The sequence below is a fragment of the Emys orbicularis genome, chromosome 15, assembly GCF_028017835.1.
Source record: "Emys orbicularis isolate rEmyOrb1 chromosome 15, rEmyOrb1.hap1, whole genome shotgun sequence".
NCBI classification, from domain to species: domain Eukaryota; kingdom Metazoa; phylum Chordata; order Testudines; family Emydidae; genus Emys; species Emys orbicularis.
The window spans coordinates 5,892,075-5,910,952 of NC_088697.1; the positions used below are offsets into that span (position 1 = coordinate 5,892,075).

At 45.7% G+C, this 18,878-nt stretch overlaps 1 protein-coding gene across 1 annotated transcript in view; it reads right to left on the reverse strand.

Annotated features, from left to right (window-relative positions):
* LOC135889397 (zinc finger protein 208-like) overlaps nt 1-18,878 on the reverse strand; it is a 685,678-nt gene that overhangs the window by 511,933 nt on the left and 154,867 nt on the right. Inside the window, 1 exon segment of the mRNA XM_065417266.1 lies at nt 8,644-9,617. Within this exon segment, the coding sequence (XP_065273338.1) occupies nt 8,644-9,617 (974 nt within the window).

An 18,878-nucleotide genomic window follows, 5' to 3' on the forward strand; every position in this document is an offset into this window, starting at 1 on the left:
GTAGAGTTAACCGGGTGGGGGGGGAGGGGCGGAGGGTTCATCAAGGAGAAACAAACAGAAATTTCAAACCGTAGCCTGGCCAGTCACAAAACTGGTTTTCAAAGCTTCTCTGATGCGCACCGCGCCCTGCTGTGCTCCTCTAACCGCCCTGGTGTCTGGCTGCGCGAAATCAGCAGCCACGCGATTTGCCTCAACCTCCCACCCCGCCATAAATGTCTCCCCCTTACTCTCACAGATATTGTGGAGCGCATAGCAAACAGCAATAACAATGGGGATATTCTTTTCGCTAAGGTCTGAGCGAGTCAGTAAGCTGCGCCAGCGCGCTTTTAAACGCCCAAATGCACATTCCACCACCATTCGGCACTTGCTCAGCCTGTAGTTGAACAGGTCCTGACTCCTGTCCAGGCTGCCTGTGTACGGCTTCATGAGCCATGGCATTAAGGGGTAGGCTGGGTCCGCAAGGATCACGATAGGCATTTCAACATCCCCAACGGTTATTTTCTGGTCCGGGAAGAAAGTCCCTTCCTCCAGCTTTTGAAACAGACCAGAGTGCCTGAAGACGCGAGCACCATGTACCTTTCCCGGCCATCCCACGTTGATGTTGGTGAAACATCCCTTGTGATCCACCAGTGCTTGCAGCAGCATTGAAAAGTACTCCTTGCGGTTTATGTACTCAGTGGCTTGATGCTCCAGTGACAAGATAGGGATATGGGTTCCGTCTATCGCCCCACCACAGTTTGGGAATCCCATTGCAGCAAAGCCATCCACTATTACCTGCATGTTTCCCAGAGTCACTACCCTTGATATCACCAGGTCTTTGATTGCCCTGGCAACTTGGATCACAGCAGCCCCCACAGTAGATTTACCCACTCCAAATTGATTCCCGCCTGACCGGTAGCTGTCTGGCGTTGCAAGCTTCCACAGGGCTATCGCCACTCGCTTCTCAACTGTGAGGGCTGCTCTCATCCTGGTATTCTGGCGCTTCAGGGCAGGGGAAAGCAAGTCACAAAGTTCCATGAAAGTGCCCTTACGCATGTGAAGTTTCGCAGCCACTGGGAATTGTCCCACACCTGCAACACGATGCGGTCCCACCAGTCTGTGCTTGTTTCCCAGGCCCAGAATCGGCATTCCACGGCATGAACCTGCCCCAGGAACACCATGATTTCCACATTGCTGGGGCCTGTACCTTGTGAGAGGTCTATGTCCATGTCAATTTCCTCATCACTCTCGTCGCTGCGCTGCAATCGCTGCAATCATCTCCTCGCCTGGTTTTGCTTTGGCATGTTCTGGCTCTGCATATACTCCAGGACAATGCGCGTGGTGTTCATAGTGCTCATAATTGCCACGGTGATCTGAGCGGGCTCCATGATCCCAGTGCTATGGCGTCTGGTCTGAAAAAAGGCGCAAAACTATTGTCTGACAGAGGGAGGGAGGGGCGAGTGACGACATGGCTTACAGGTACAGGGAATTAAAATCAACAAAGGTGGCTGTGCATCAGGGAGAAACACAAACAACTGTCACACAGAATGGCCCCCCCAAAGATTGAACTCAAAACCCTGGGTTTAGCAGGCCATTGATTTCACGGAGGGAGGGGGAAGCAAATGAATAAAGAACAAATCTGGTCCATCTATTTTTTACATCTTAAGCTGGCAGCAGACGGTGCAGCATGACTGATAGCCATCGGCATCTTCTGGGTGCTTGGCAGAAGATGCTGTACTACGACTGCTAGCCATCATCGTTAAGATGGTTTAATAGGACTGCCGGCAGGAGTGAGTCTCCAGGAGACAAAACATGTCTGCCCAGGTGCCTCTGATCGAACTCACTGAGGAATACGACGATGATGGATACCAGTCGTAATACACCATCTACTGCCGAAAGGCAAGGAGCTGCTGCTGCTGTATAGCAATGCAGCCCCATGTCTACCAGCACCCAGATAGCCGATGACAGCTACCAGTCATACTGCACCGTCTACTGCCAAAAGGCAATTAGCTGCTGCTGTGTAGCAATGCAGTACCACGTCTGCTGGCACCCAGATGACATATGGTGACGGTGAGCTGAGCTGAGCTGAGCGGGCTCCATGCTTGCCGTGGTATGTTGTCTGCACAGGTAACCCAGGTAAAAAGGCGCGAATCGATTGTCTGACGTTGCTCTGACGGAGGGGGAGGGGCCTGACGACATGTACCCAGAACCCCCCGCAACACTGTTTTTGCATCATTCAGGCATTGGGATCTCAACCCAGAATTCCAATGGGCGGCAGAGACTGCGGGAACTGTGGGATAGCTACCCACAGTGCAACGCTCTGGAAGTCAACGCTAGCCTCGGTACTGTGGACGCGGTCCGCCGACTTAATGCACTTAGAGCATTTTATGTGGAGACACACACAATCGACTGTATAAAACCGATTTCTATAAAACCGGCTTCTATAAATTTGACCTAATTTCGTAGTGTAGACATATCCTTAGCAATTCCAGAACATAACTGAATCATCAGCACCCCATATCAGTTACCCAGTCTTGTTTATTATAACATACACCTGTAGACACCTTTCATTAGTTTTGAGGGAACCCTTCCCTGGATGTCTTGGCTGTATTAGTAAGGTCATGCTGGTTGGATGTGATGGGGTCCTGTGCATAGCTGGAGGTGGAGGGTGTGAAGGGAATTTGTGGTGGTGCTGGGTGTGTGCATATGGTTAGGGGTGGATAAAGGTATGCACAGGGAAAGGCTTGATGGAGGATGTAAGGGGGATTTGGGGTGGTTTGCAGCATGGGGTTGTGTGCAGCGTGGGTGACGATGAGTGAGAGAGGGGTATGTGAGATTGGAGGGTTTGCGATTTTAGGAGGTTTGGGGACAGCTGGAAGGGAAAATGGGTGCGTGCAGGGTTGGGGTTGATGAGGTGAGTGATGGCAATTTTGGGATGGTGGTGTGATGGAGTCTGTGGAGGTATCAAGGGGATTTGGGATGGTTTAGAGGTGATGGTGTGTGTGCAGAGTTGGGCTGTGGGGTGGTGATGGGAGGTTGTGTGGGGTTGGGGGCATTGATGGGGGCATGAAGGGGATTTGGGGCTGGTGTCAGAGAGAAGCACTCCCACTGACACAGTTGTGTACACTGGGGATTAGTTCAGTCTCACTACATCACTCAGGGGTGTGGATTTTTTACACCCCCAAGCAACATAGGTATACCAACCTAATTTCACAGTGTAGACCAAGCCTTAGTGACAGCTCAGGGATGGAAGTGTCACGCTGCCTGGCGTGGCTCATAACCGGGAGTGCCAACCTCACAATGGACTGTCAAAGAACAGGGCAGACGCCCCAAACTGGGTTTGTGTTCCATGATTAGATTTCAGCAGCCCAACCGTGAACTCCTGAAGCACTATGACAGACTCACAGTGCAGCCCCAGTCCCCTTGGGCGCTCCAATCTATCTTACCACACAAGCACGCTTAAGGGTGTGATGTTTTACTCCAAACATCAGAAGATATTTAGGTTACTTCCAGTCTCGAGGGACCAATCACGTACTTCAGCTCACTTGCACCTTAGGCCTTGTTTACACTACGCGGCTAAATCGGCACCACTGGGGTCGACACAGCGGTCTGGCAAAGACGTGATGAGTTGACAGGACAGCACTCTCCTGTTATCTTAATTAATCCACCTCAACGAAAGGCGGAAGGTACGTCAATGGGAAAACATCTTCCGTTGACATAGTGCAGTGTAGACACCGCATTAAGTCAATGTAAGATACCTCCATTTGAGTTACGTAGTTTACATAGCTTAACTAGTGTAATTTAAATCGATTTGTAGCGCTAGTGTAGACTAGGCCTCAGAGCTCACTCCAAAGCCAATTTTATAGGAAACTAGCTAAAAAATTATTAACTCAGAAACGAAATGAGAGCTATTTACAGGGTAAAGCATTGCCAGTGCAGACAGGAGGGACATGATGTGTTTTAAATGAGTCAATGGATAGTTTCATTGTTTTCTTTCTAAGCATTTAGCTCTGGAGTTAGCCTCACAGCCCAGTTAATACTGAGGGGGCAGTATTAATTAAAGGGTAAAACACTCCCTTAATGTAGAGTTAAGGTTTGCTGGTGCAATATCAGCCCCTTGCAGAATCTCTACATCTGCAAAACTCAAACTTCTGAAAAGCAGGAGACGCAGTTCCAGTTGCCTGCATCACCTTCATCCTGTCCTCTTTCAGCAATGTTCCATTAACACACACACACATACACACACTTACTCTGCCAACACCTCGCTGGCTGAAATCTACAAGCTGTTCACTGCCTTTTACAGCCCTTCCAACCAGATCTCCAACCCCATCTCCGCCTGACGAGGCACAACCCCTGGGCAAACCAGACTGGGGTACGGATTGGGCATGGCCATAACAGTGACTGCAGAGCAAGACCCCTGACCTCTACTCAGATCAGCCCCACCTCACTGATCTCTCCTCACTCAGACACACTACACCCCCTCCCCAAATTACTGAAAGCCGGGGTAGGGGAGCTTATTTTCCCTTGTGATGATCTGAGCTCACCCTCCCCACCCGGACACAGCTGGAGCTAAGATAGATGCCCCCTCCATTGCTCCCTTTGGGAAACAAATTGTTAATTTAGAGGAATCTGATAAGGCTCAGATGTGGAGTGGCTGATCTCTGCTCAGATTCTCCACAGATTCTCCAGCCCCTGTTGCTTATTGAAGGAAATGACTCAATATCCCAGTTACACATTTTATTAACATGAACAAATAAAACCAAGAACACACATCACTAAGGCTAAATGACTATAAATACTACTCAGCTAACTAAGGGTTAAACAATGCAGTGATAAAGTTCAGGTCAAATCAGTAAATCAATGAGTTAACAAGGATATTGGGTTGGAATCAAGTCATTAATTTAGTCAAACCATCAGATGAATACAGCAGAAAATCAACCCTTATAAATCCTAAAACAGCAACCCAAGAAGGCAGGGGCATATTTTGTGATGCTGAAACCCCAATCGGATTTTCACCCAGGCAGTGCATTCCAGATTTAGCCAGCTGAATATTTCAATAACGAAACCAAACTATTGCTTACATTTAGCCCACAACCTCAAAGCTAATTAGTTTTCTCCTTAGATTTCACTATTGCGTAGCTAATACTTCTCCTCGCCCCAAAACACAGATACAGACCTTATTGAGACATTAGTAAAAGTTCAAACAGCTCTCGCTGAACAATGTATATCTGACAGCTCAATTCCTTGGAATCCTTCCACAGGTAAAGGAGCGTGCCTGCAGTCATTTCATAGGGCAGAGTGTTAAGGCTATTAAGATTTGGGGAACTATTCTTCTTAGCATCTTCTTGTGTAGATTTCAGAGGTGTTCACACACTCACACCAACTGAGCCACACTGTTACACCCCAATCTAATAGAAAGGCTGGAAGGCTCCAGATCCATAAAAAAAGAATAGACAAAAATAGAAAAAGGAAAATAAATTTCAAAGATTACAAGGGTTTGGATCTCTGCATCTCTTTGTCTTTGGATTCACATGGGGTAGGAACTGTAGCTGCAATTGAGGAACCAGGTAATAGCATAGATGGTCCAGCACTTTGGGTTGCAGGCTTTTCAGGTACAGGGAGACTAGTGAAGGCTGCATAGCCTGTCAACGCTGTGGTTCATTCCCCAGAGGGGATCAGTCCTGGGATCCTGGCAGTCAGTCTCTCTTAGATGACTTACATAAGAACACAAGCCTGGTCATACTAGGTCAAACCAATGGTCCATCTAGTCCAGTATGCCGCCTGAGAGTGACCAGTGCCAGATGCTTCAGAGGGAATGAACAGAACAGGCTTGTTGATCTGAAAGCTGAAGGACTTCCAACCTTACCTTTAACTTTATTGTTGTAGATTCCAGTTTACCCCCACCTTACCACACCTCCCCCGAGGTCTCTGGGCAAATCAGGTGTGAACTAATCCTTCGATACAGATGTGTCCCACTCCAGTTGAAGTGAGGCAGAGTTTGGGCCAATGTCAGTTTGAAAAAGCCCCGCTTAACCCAGTAGTTTTCTCAAAGTATCTGCAATTGTAAACCGCATGTAGTGTGGACCTGCGAACCCCAAAGGTATCAAACATGAAAGAAACATAAGGCTAGTTATGGGGAGGTTTCAATGGCCAGGCCTGATGGTTAAACAGCTGTGCTCTAACACCTGGCTTCCTCAAAAAGAAAAGGGGCCTCAGCACCCATAAAAATAACTGGTTGCAAAAATAAATCATCATGCATCCATCACCATTTTAAATACTGACATCTCCTGCCCGATGTGTCTTTGTTTAGCAAACAACTGATTTGGGGAATTCTGTGGCTGTTACCCTCTAACTGAGTAAAAGGTTACACATCTTGTCTCAAGCAATTTTCCTCTTAACAGAAAATTTATTTTAAAGTTTATAAAAATAAATTCCATATGAAATAGGAATAATTACAGTCTATACTGGGTCTCTATTCTCGTACATGCGATTTCTCTCACATGTTCCTCCACTCTAATTCCTTTGGAGTGAGGTTTTGCTTTTCAGGATTAGCCTCCATTTCCTATATAGTAGGAAGGGGCAGGGAGAGAACTAGAAGAAAACCTGAACTATATTGTAACACTGAAAGTTATCACATAATCAGCCTCTTACTTTACACTAATTAACTTCATGTTTAATTTCATTGTCGGTGGTAACAACTTATTCAAAGATTACAAAATATAAACCTATAGGGAAGTTTTCTCTTAATTCCCATTTCCACCCAGTCAGCTTTCTGTGAAGTCACATTCTACAATAACCTAGGAGCCTTCCATTTCTGTGAGTTCATTTCTCCCATAAATGTGGGTGGAAGGAGTCTCACACTACATGGGTAGGTTGCATCATGAGAAAAAACACCTGTGCTCTATTTTCACATTTTCTAATCTTTCAAAGTAGCAGGAGGAGAAGTGATACAAATGCATTAGACTCAAGAGCAAAACTAAGAGACCAAACCACAGACTCTGGACTCAGCATTCATGTATCCTGCAGTCTGAACTTGGAATCTGATACATTCCCTCATTGGCTACCATCATTTGCCCAGAATGGAAGTGCTTCTTGTCCAACAAGGCAGCCAGATTGGGACCCATAGGCATGGAATGGCTCTGAAGGAATTAGCTGTTTTTCTCTATGCTTCATGAAACTTTGGATCCAAATGGTAAAAGACAGTTGTTCCCAATTTAATCATGGCATCCTCTAGGAGTGTGACCAATGCCACTTAACTAGGGAGCAGTGTTCTAAAAATAGTTTACCTGGGCCACAGGTCACCATAGCTTCCATCTCTGGGGTGAAAATCAACCACTCAGACTTGCAATTTCTACCTGAGTTCTTGTCAAATCTTTGACCTTACTTGGAGTAATTTTACACTTCTCTGGCGTAGAATTCTTCATCAACCACACAACATATCAGTAGCGATAGTGAGATATAACTCCCACAAATATGCCCTTTAATTTCCTTAATCTGGTGGCACAGATTTAAATTAGGGACTAAATTCAGGTGCGGCTTAGAATCCCTGTAAGACAACAAAAGTCAGGTATCTATTAAAAATAGGTATCTTTCTACAGCTATATCACATTCAACATGGATTTAATTTTCAACACATTTGCAGCATCTCCCAGGGGTGAGATGAACAGAAATGTCACTTCCCTTTTTCCCATCTCTACCTAGCTAGGGATTGCATTTCCCAAATAATAGGCAACATGCACCTGATTAGGAAGGAGATATCTTCAGGAGTGACTTCCTGCAGGGCCTGGGCCACAACTGCTTTGGGAGACAAATGCATGGGTATTTTGCTTAGTTACAAATCATTTACTAGGGAATCCTCTTGCCAGCCCTTTAGGGAAAATATTGACCTAACCAATTGAACAACAGAGGGATTGGGATGATGATGGGGAATAAGGGAATCCCTCTGCCTTACCCTATCTTCTTCTGTTGTTATAGAGGGTGAAATGACATTTTTCTCTATCCCTGCCCTGTTCTTTGTTATAGTTCAATATATTTTAAGTGAGGAAAATGGAAGTAAAAATATCTGCTCTCCAGCACAACTCAAAGCAACATCAGAGCAACTGGGAATGAAACAATTTGTTCCCAAAGGGGGAACTTGATGACTAACAATTGCTTTGAAATGGGGGAACAGTATAACTGTGATGCTCACGGTTTGTTTAGACTAGGAAAAGTGATGGAGTTTAGGTCAGGTCAAGGGGAAAGCTAACCACTGCACCTGGGTTGCCTCTGCAATACAACTATAATTGTCTTTTTACACCAAGATCACTAAGTTGAGCAGCCAACGCCATGTACAGTCCTAGTGGATGTAAGGCACAGGTAGTTTTTGCCTCAGTGCAGCTTGTTGGGATCAAACCTCTCTCTCCCACCTGGAGCAGATGAACATTCCTGACTGGAGGGACGCACACTCCTGCGACTCAATAGGAAAGGAGTTGATAGAAAAGATCACAGGACTGACCCCAAAGAAGGGTAAGCTGCAAAAGGCAGAAGCAGGCAACTAATCTGGTGGAGCTGAGAGACCACAGTGAAGATGGTGCAAAGATCACTATGTGGGAATTAGCAAATGTGATTAAAAAAAAAAATCTTTGGTCAACCCTAGACAAGGCATTTGTTCCAGTTCTCTCTCATGTGGATTTTCTGATGTTTAATAAGGTGTGATCTCTGATTGAAGCGTTTTCCACACTCAGGGCATGTGTAGGGGGTCTCTCCTGTGTGGATTCTCTGATGTCTGCTCAGGACATAGCTGTGTTTGAAGCATTTCCCACACTCAGAGCATCCATAAGGTTTCTCACCAGTGTGGATTCTCTGATGTCTGATAAGGTGTGAGCTGTGTTTGAAGCTTTTCCCACACTCAGAGCATGTGTAGGGCGTCTCTCCTGTGTGGATTCTCTGATGTCTGCTCAGGACACAGCTCTGTTTGAAGTGTTTCCCACACTCAGAGCATCCATAAGGTTTCTCACCAGTGTGGATTCTCTGATGTGTGATAAGTTGTGAGCTGTGTTTGAAGCTTTTCCCACACTCAGAGCATGTGTAGGGCGTCTCTCCTGTGTGGATTCTCTGATGTGTGATAAGGTTAGCGCTCCGTTTGAAGCATTTCCCACACTCAGAGCATGTGTAGGGAGTCTCTCCCGTGTGGATTCGCTGATGTGAGATGAGGACTGACCTACCAATGAAACATTTCCCACACACAGAGCATCCATAAGGTTTCTCACCCGTGTGGATTCTCCTATGTATGATAAGTTGTGAGCTCCGATTGAAGCATTTCCCACACTCAGAGCATCCATATGGTTTCTCACCCGTGTGGATTCTCTTATGTGTGATAAGGGCAGAGCTCTGATTGAAGCTTTTCCCACACTCAGAACACGTGTAGGGTCTCTCTCCTGTGTGGATTCTACGATGTGTGATAAGGTGTGAGCTCCGATTGAAGCTTTTCCCGCACTCAGAGCATGTGTAGGGCATCTCTCCTGTGTGGATTCTCTGATGTGTGAGAAAGTCAGAGCTCCCATTGAAGCTTTTCCCACACTCATGGCATGTGTAGCGTGTCTTTTTCAAGTGGATTCTCTCATGTGTAATAAGGTCTGAGTGGCTACTGAAGTTTCCCTCTGGCCTGTGCTGACTCTCACAGGTTTTTGCTTTTTCTGGGAGTGCACAACTCCTGGAATCGTCCCCTTTGGATCTTCCTGATAACATCCCATGGGATTCTACTTGCTCAGCATCTTCCTGCTGGGGTTTCTCCTTGTTCTCACTCACCATCCCAACACCTGATGGGAGACATAAGAGAATCCAGACATAGGTCACTGCCTGCACCAGAGAGAAAGGAAATCTCAGAGAGAGGAATGCAAAAAGGGATGAACAAACCAAAATATGTACAGGAGAGATCAAACCTATCAGGAACTGATTATCCCTAAACCTTTCCCCAGTGAGGAAGTGATCAGTTCTGAGTCCGCATCTCACCAGAACACTCAGGGGAAAGTGAGATTGGGGAGGGACCTGCTGCCAGTTATCAGTCAGGGTAGGTGAGAAGCCACGAGTGACATCTCCCTAATGATTCCACATCTGCAAGGAACAATCCTAAACTTGGAGAGCTCACAACATCTTTGTAGGGCATCCCAAATGTTTCCTGTATTCACGGACAGTTTTTGAGTTGGTTTAACCAATTCCCCACCTGTGCAGGCAACTCTTGGGAGCATTTCTTTCTCAGAGCCGTGAAAGTGCAGGACCCACGGCTCTTCCCCTCGTTCCAGCTGCGAGATCACATCAGGTTTGGAAACTGGAAACCCTGCTCAAGGCAAAGAAAACAAGAAAGGTCTGTGGAATTTGTGGGATACTTGTCACAAGGAATATTCCATGGTTTTAACCCCAGCCCATTTTTAAGTAGTAACATCCCAAGGCCAGCTTCCTTGGCTCAAAGTGGCAGGAGAGATATCATTATTATAAATCATATTCATTATCTTAGTTCCTAACGACCAACTAAGAGTGGGTTCCCATTGTTCTAGGCACAGTACAAACCCAGAATAGTAGATGGCTCATGCCCTGAAGAATTTACAATCTAAATAGCCAAGACAGACACAGAATGGGGGAAGGGGTAGAATCTACCAGCCGAGTGACCTATGAGAAGGCAGAGTGACAGATCTGATGAACACAGGCATATATCTTTAGATTATTGTATTTAATGTCATGACTAGGGCCAGTGTTTTCTGGAAATTGACGCTATTACTGCATTTTTTCCGAAATTACTCTTCATTTCTGGAATCACCCTTCATATCCGGAATTCCTGATCAGAGGGTGGGTGGGGCATGCAGGGTCACAACCCCCCAGATTTCTGCCCAGAGACATCTGACTCATCCCCAGGGTGTGGGGCAGAGGTGACGTGTGGGCAGGGCACACAGGGTCATGACCCCCCCCCCCAGATTTCTGCCTGGAGACACCTGACTCCTCCCCAGGACACAGGGCAGAGGCTGGGGGCTGGCTGCTGTTGAGACTTGCTGCCAATTTCTGCCCTCCTCATACAAGTCTGGACTCAGCAAAACCACTGTGGAGCTTCCCCTGGGCAGGTGGGGCACTTGGCAGTGGGATCATGCTATACAGCGGACGGCGCTCGCACCAGGTCTCGGCTGCATCCACAGCACATCTCCCCTGCTCATCTCCCCTGCATACAGCTGGTTCAAGGCTCTCAATGCCCAGTGTCTGGGCCCCACCTCCCCCACACAGCTGGCTCCTGTCCCCTCCCGCCAATGCACTTTCATGCTGTAAAGGATTATATATTGCTCATATTTGTCAATTACTCTGTTTTCATTGCCAGCAAACACTGGCCCTACTTATGACTGTTATCTGTATATTTGAGCCAGCCCTTGAAAGCATGAATACTTCACAGACTATGATGCTGAGATGGCCAGATGATACCGGGGAGGGCTGAGGGATGGGTTTCCTGTGCAATATGGTGTCACTAAGGGGTGATGAACGACAGATCTCCAGGCTGGTTCTGCAGATCTCCATCTTTTGAAGCTTTGCCCCATGCAGAAAGGGGCAGTGGCTTATTTTACCTCTTTCGGGAAACTGAAGAAGACAGACAGAGACTTTCTGGGGAGAAACAAATGAGTTTGAGCTGACTGAGGAGCGTTTTTTGGGCTACAAACTGACATGACCTGATAACCAAGAGGTAAGCTTTTAATGTACTTTGGAACGGATCAGGGATTCCCATGAGGACTGATGAGGGGCCGATGGTACATACGTAGTTAGATGCTTTTCTTGTTTTATATCTTTTCCCCAGAAGGCACACTGACACTGTAATGGATCCATAGGATCTGTGCAATACCCTGGCTTTTAAACAGTCCTTGGGAGGTGCCCCTTGAGTGCACTAGACCCCCAAGGGGTCCCACTCTTCCACAAGGATAGGCCATGTAGCTTCAACACCTAAAACTGAGCCTCTGGCTTCAACACTCCTATTTCAACCTGTGAGCTCTGCCAGCAGGTCCAGCTGAACGACACTCCTGTTCAGAGACTGTTCCTCATTCAATGCACAGAGCAAGTTTTTGTTGTGACATTGGGCAGACTTTTAAAACATAGCAGGGTTTATTAGTCAACTGAAACACAGCATTGGAATGTCCTTAGATTAGCACAGAGAAGCAAAGACGACAATATAGTCCAATGCCCTTGAGCCATGCTGCTGTAGAAAACAGTTGTGTTTCCTTTGACTGTGCCTGTCCATTTGTCTTCACTCCGGTAGAGATCCCTGCGTCTGCGAGCCCAGTTCTTCCTGCTCCCAAAAACATAACGAGTCCATATATGCTTCACTCAGTCAAGCGGAGATCCTCCCATGGACAGGTGACAATTATTCCCTTGTCTCTGTCGGATATTCCATTGATGTAGGTTGGTCCCAGCCAGTCCTTAATGACCCATTCATATCACCCCATGACAGCTATGTGACAAAACACCTCATGTCTCCTGCTCTTTCTAATCATAGCAATCCCAATCACAGAGGGAAACTGAGGTGTGTATTGGCATCATACAAGTATCACCAAAATTCCCACCTCTATCACACACACGCTGCTCACAGACCTTGGAGAGAAAGCAAAGCACAGGAACTGGACGTTAATCCAGTGAACACAGTGCAGGACAATCTGCAATCCTCAAACCCTGGTCAAAAAGGAGAGGCGTGTGGGTCCCTTTCCATACAGAGGGCCTTGGTAGATGCCCGATACCTGAGAGGGCATTCCTTGAGCAGACCATGGAGGCAGGTCAAAGGCTTAGCTACCTCAGAACTGTGACATCACAAAAGCACATTTTGGGGAATTAGGAAATCTAGTGACTTAGGTGTAATGGGAGGGAGAATTAAACTCCCCCAGTGTGTGGAGAAGGCTGGGGAATTAAACACTAAAATTCAGGAGCAACAGCCTCTAGTTCTTCCGGAAAAGGAGAATGTAAGAAACAAGAACTCGGCCACGCAACCTCAGGAGGTACAGGCTCAAAGATCCAAGGAGCCTGGAGGGAAGACACCTTGTGTCTTCTGCAGATGGGGAGAGGGGGGACAAGACTCTCTCCAAACTCTCACTTCCGTTGACGCTGACCTGATTTTATGATCTATGACCTAGTCACATGTCTTGTGGGCAATTTTATACTAGCTAGAGGTAAAATGTCATCATCAGAGTATTGCTTATTAGCTTGGAACATGCATGGAGGGGCAAGGAGGTGAACATAAATAAATGGGTTATTAAGCTTGCTACAGTTCAGGGCCTTATATTAGGTGGAGGCTTTGTGGGAGAAGTTATGCTGAAGTCTAGGATTTACCTGAATAGGCCTAAGGAGAGAATCCTAGGTCAGATATTTTGCACCCTGATTTTGAGAGACTAACGAGGAACCACAAACAGGTGCAATATGCCACAGGGTTCTGAAAGAAGGAAGTTTGGGGTGGGCTTTAGCAATTGGGTTGCTATGCAGTATCTCAGCAGTTCCACCACATTCATAGATTGGAATTAATAAATAAGTGATGTAAATCATGAGTATTAATGCTTGATGCTTAATTATGGACTTCCCAAAGGCCACGTATGGGTTGGGGCAGCTATTGACATTCTTGTAATCAGAGTAAAGGATCAGATATGATATAGAGCCATCCTATTACCATAAAGAAGCGGATAAAATACCTCTCCTAGGCTATGGCTTCACTGGGGGGGGGATTGATTTAAGATACGCAAATTCAGCTACGCGAATAGCGTAACTGAATTCGATGTATCCGAGCCGACTTACCCCTCTGTGAGGACGGCGGCAAATCGACCGCCGCGGCTCCCCCGTCGACGGCGCTTACTCCTACCTGCGCTGGTGGATCGATTGTTGCGTCCTAATGAGAAGCGATAATTCGATCCCCGAGAGATCGATTTCTACCCGCAGATTCAGGCGCGTAGTGAAGACATAGCCCTAGTTACCACTTTTTCATTCTGTCAGGTCCCCGAGTAAAGTGAAGCAGGGCCTCCATTCTGATGGTCTCCCTTGCCCCTCGATCTTTGTTTCCAATGGTGTCCATAACTTGTAAGTATGCATAAGGCAAGACCCTCTTTACTATACTTATCTTAGTTTAATCATTATGTGTATTGATCCTTGCCTATGATTTCAATTATAACTGTCTGTATTAAATCAAGTTTCTGTGTGTTTTACCAAATTCCATCTTCTCAATTAACTTTGAGTAGCCATGTACAAGGGCAAGTTGTACCCCAGTCTGTAATCTTAGAGGTGTAAAAAGTGACCATTTGTGCCTGGGTAGTGGCCCTGCTATGGGAGGGAGGAATGCAGCAAGGACTCAGGAACGGTGGCCAGGGTCACTGTGCATAGAGATGGGGAGGGGGGTAATGAGTGAGAGAGGGAGGTCAAGAGTTAAAATAATAATATTTGGGGGGGGGAAATGTAAAAAGAAGTGAATCAACAGAAATAAAACTGGAGCACAGGCTCTAAAATAACAAGACTTGGGTAGGGATTTGGGGTTAAAGGTCTGGGATCCCCCACAGCTGTAGATCCCAAAACTTCTCCTCCTTCCCACTGACCCACCCAGACCACTTCCTGGGTGCCCTTCCTCCACACTCCCCTCCCCTTCCTCCCATTACTCTCAGCCGGCACCACCTCCCGGTACCTTGGGAGCTTCTTGCGTTCCCTCCTCATCTCTCACTACCCCCTCCATCCCTGCTGCTTCTTAGCTCTAACCCTGCACACACCATCGCCATTTCCTGGCACCCTAGAATTATCTACTCCCTCCCTTCTCCTCCCCTTGCACGGCTCTGTTCTCCCTTCACCTGTGGGATCCTGAATGGCAACATTATGCGCTCTCCTATCAAAAGATGAGCTCATCTGACAGTCACACAAGTCATGCATCAGTCATCGACCTATTTACTCAATTTAGAATTCTATGGGTGGCATATTTTCCTCTTCAAATGAGGAAAAGGCATGAAACCTATAGTTATTAATGTATCCAATAAGGATACATTAAATGCAATTTTAAAATGACTGACGGCACCAAAAAGGCACACGTCCAAAAATTATTCTAGTGGGTGGGAGATAAGGAAAAAAAAGGGGGGCCAAGGAAACTTGTCAACACTTGTATGACGAATATAGTTATTACTACTCAGGTTCTTTAGAGACCCCACAGCTTCTAATAACCGAGGGGACAGGACTCCTTACCCAGAAACACCACCGTCTCATAGTTCTCCTGCATGACATCCCTGTAGAGGGCTCTCTGAGTGGGGTCCAGCAGAGCCCCCTCTTCCCTGGTGAAATACACAGCCACCTCCTCGAAGGTCACTGGCCCCTGAAAGAGCAAGAGTCCAACACTCAGTACCTGCTGCCCCACAAACAACCCCACTATTCACGGAACAGCAGCACCAGGTAAACGGAAGCTCCGCTAGGCACATGTTAGCAGAGTCCCACCCCACCTTGCTTAGAGCAGCCAGGAGGCATCAGAGGGTAGAAAGAGAGAACCTTTGTGTCTCCCAGCTGACAGACGGAGGCAGGGTCTTCACATACCTACTAGCCAGAGCTTGATATAGAAGATGGGGCTGTCTCTGGACCCTGCTGGTGGCTTCCTGGTAGGAATCCCAACACACTCCAAATAAAATATATGGAAGAAAGGGGAAGTCAATAGTAAAGAATATAAGTGAGAAGGTCAGAATTGTAGAAGACTGGCTATAAGAAATCAATGACCAATCAATGAAAATAAGAAGGAAGTTTTAAAAAGTATATTAAGTACAAAATTAATCCTAACAATAGTAGTGGTAAATTACTAGAAGGGGAAATGGCAGAATTATCAAAAATAATGCAGAAGAGGTAAAAGTGTTCAATAAATATTTCTCTCCTGGATTTGGAGAAAAACAAATGTTGTGCTCATATCATAAGATGTTGACGACGACATTCTTTTCATTCCAACAAGAATTCACGAGGACATTAAACAGCAGCTATTAAAGTTAGACATGTTTAAATCAGCAGGTCCAGAAAACTTCTATCCAAGAGTTTTAAAAGGCCTGGTGGAGGAGCGTGGTGGACTGTTAATGTTGATTTTAATTAGAACTTGGAACACTGGGGAAATTCCAGAAGACTGGAATAAAGCTAATGCAGTCCCAATATTTTAAAAGTGTAAAAGAGATGACCCAGCTAATTACAAGAGTGTCAGTCTGACATCGATACTGGACAAGATAATGGAGCAGCCAATACTGGATTTATTAATAAAGAATTAAAGGAGGGTAATATAATTAGTACCCATGAACAAAGGTTTAGAGAAAATACAGCCTATCAAATTAACTGGATATCCTTATTGGATGAGATCAAAAGTTTGGTTGCAGCTAATATTATTGATGTAATATACCTAGACTTCTGTAAGGCATATGACTAGGTTCAGCAGAATATTTTGACTAAAAAACTAGAATGATACAAAATAAACACGGCATACATTAAATAGATTAAAAACTGTGATTGTAAATGGGGAACCGTGGTCGAGTGGATTTCTTTCTAGCGGGTTCCCGCAAGGATTGGATCTTGGACCTGTGCTATTTAACATTATTAACAATGACCTAGAAGAGAATATAAAATCATCACCGATAAAGTTTGCAGTTGCCACAAAGATTGGGGGTGGTGGTAACTAATGAAGTGTCAATAGATTTAGGCTCCAGCACTGGGCGTCTGGGAAGCTTTGCCAGCCCTTGTTGGAGGGATATTTCCTGTTCCACAAAGAGGGGAAGTTCCATTCCCAACTCCTGTGCCTTGAAATTAGGCCCTATCTGACACTACACCTCATATTCAGTATAGTGGTATGATTATAATAGGATTAGGTCATAATTATGATGCATTAGGTGCAAGATGCATCATGTGTGGTGTTATTGTTAAAGTTATGATTTGCTGAAAAGGATTATTCTATTTGTGTGCATAGATCATGTTGGTATCTGAAGTTATGAATATTGACTTATGTATCTGTATTTCAAATGTGTTTACTCTGGGTAACACCCACAACTAGCCTTCCAGGTACAACAATAAAGAAGCCAGACAGTGCTGATGGCTCATCAACAAAGAAAATGGACCATGGAAGAGCTTAGCCTTCCTGTGAATGTTTCAGCCAGCCTATGAGTCATGGCTACTATGACTCAGCACGGCATGCTAGGGCATGTGACCAGACCACATGACACTGAACTCCATTTTGTTACCTCTATTTTTCCACAAATTGAACTGGGAACTTAGTTTGGAAGAAAGGGTTCCCGCCATATGGAAAAGCTACATAAGGTGGGGTGTGACATCATCTCTTGGCCTCATTCCCCACACAAGCAAACTCCTGGAAACACCTAAAGAACAAAGACTGAACTGGGGGAAGTGCTGGTCCCAAGGTAAAGGGATTTCTAGCTTGTGTATGGAAACTTGGTGGATTGCTTGTATCATCAGTCAGGGTGAGAAATTGCTAATTCAAATTCTATCCATCTAGTATGTTAGGCTTAGTTTCAGTGTTTGGTTATTTGCTAAGTAATCTCCTTTGATCTGTTTGCTATCACTTATAATTGTTGGGATATGTTAGGGTTAAGTAAAAGAGCTGGGAACTGCTAATGTGCTGACATGGCATTAGGGGACAATGGCATAAGCAAGCAGTAATTCTTTGCTTAATAAGTAAGTTGCCACATTTTTCCTTTCCCTGCTGCTTGTAAGAATTGATAAGGATGCAGCTGCATGAGAAATCTAGTTGTCGGAATGAATGTCCTTTGTGCAAAAGAAAGTAAAAGAAATGTTATCTCCCCCTCCCTTCCTTTCCCAGCTACATAAACAAGCCCTGGCTTATGGTCCCTTCCTCCGTCCCCTGAGAACTGCTGATTAAGGAAATTTGTAGCAACACATTAATGCAAAGAACTGTATTTTCAAGGTAAAAATGTCTGTATGACATGCGTAATCCTGTGAATAATAGATAGGGGTGGGTATACTAACAGTATGGGTGTTTCTATTACTTAATAAGGGTTTTGGGGGTGTTGTAATGGATGTAGGCGTGTACATACTAACTGAGATAAAAGGAGTGTGATGTAACTTATCCAGTGCTTACTTGACAATTGGGTCGAGGGGAACAAGTATTGCAATAAAGAAGCCTGTACTCATATCTGCCTCCGGGTCAACCTGCTCCTTTATTCTTCTAACAATAATCACTTAAAATCTATCTTTCTGCAGTTAATAAACTTGTTTTATGCTTTATCCTAACCGGTGTTAAGTATTTTGAGTGAAGTATCTGGGGAAAATCTGAGCTTGGTTAGCACAAGCTTGTTGTGCATATCTTTCCCATATCGAGGGGAAGATGAATTATATTAATGAGATTACATTATAGATATTCGTGTGCAGTATAAGATGGTATAATTCTGAATTTATATTACAGCAAGTGTGCAAGGTTGGGGAGCTGGGAAATCTGTTGTTGTCTTCTATCTGTCCTTGAGTGTTTTAGGTAAAGCACTCAGGTAGCTTAGTTGGGTGTATGGCGCCACCTGCTGTCGTGTTGGGTGATAACAGGGCCTGGAGAGGCTGATTGAATCTCCAGCAAAGCCTGAGAAGGGCCAGCCCAGCTTGAGGGTTAGAGGACACAGCGGTTCCCAGAAGCCCCCGAGACTGCACCCTGGGGGTGACAACCCATCACACCCTAGATTACACAAGTCTCAGGGGGTTTGTCACATCCTGTTATTTCCTGCCTCCCACCACGTGTAGCAGATACCACCTTCCTATGCCTTTACTGCTCCTCTCCCTCCAAGCAGAGCCCACCACCAGCTCCGTGATAATCTCTTACCTGAGCCAGCTCTATTGCAGCCATTTCCTTCCCCCGAGAGGATGGGATAATCTGGAGCAAACGTGGACGTTATTCTGTAGCCTGACAGGAC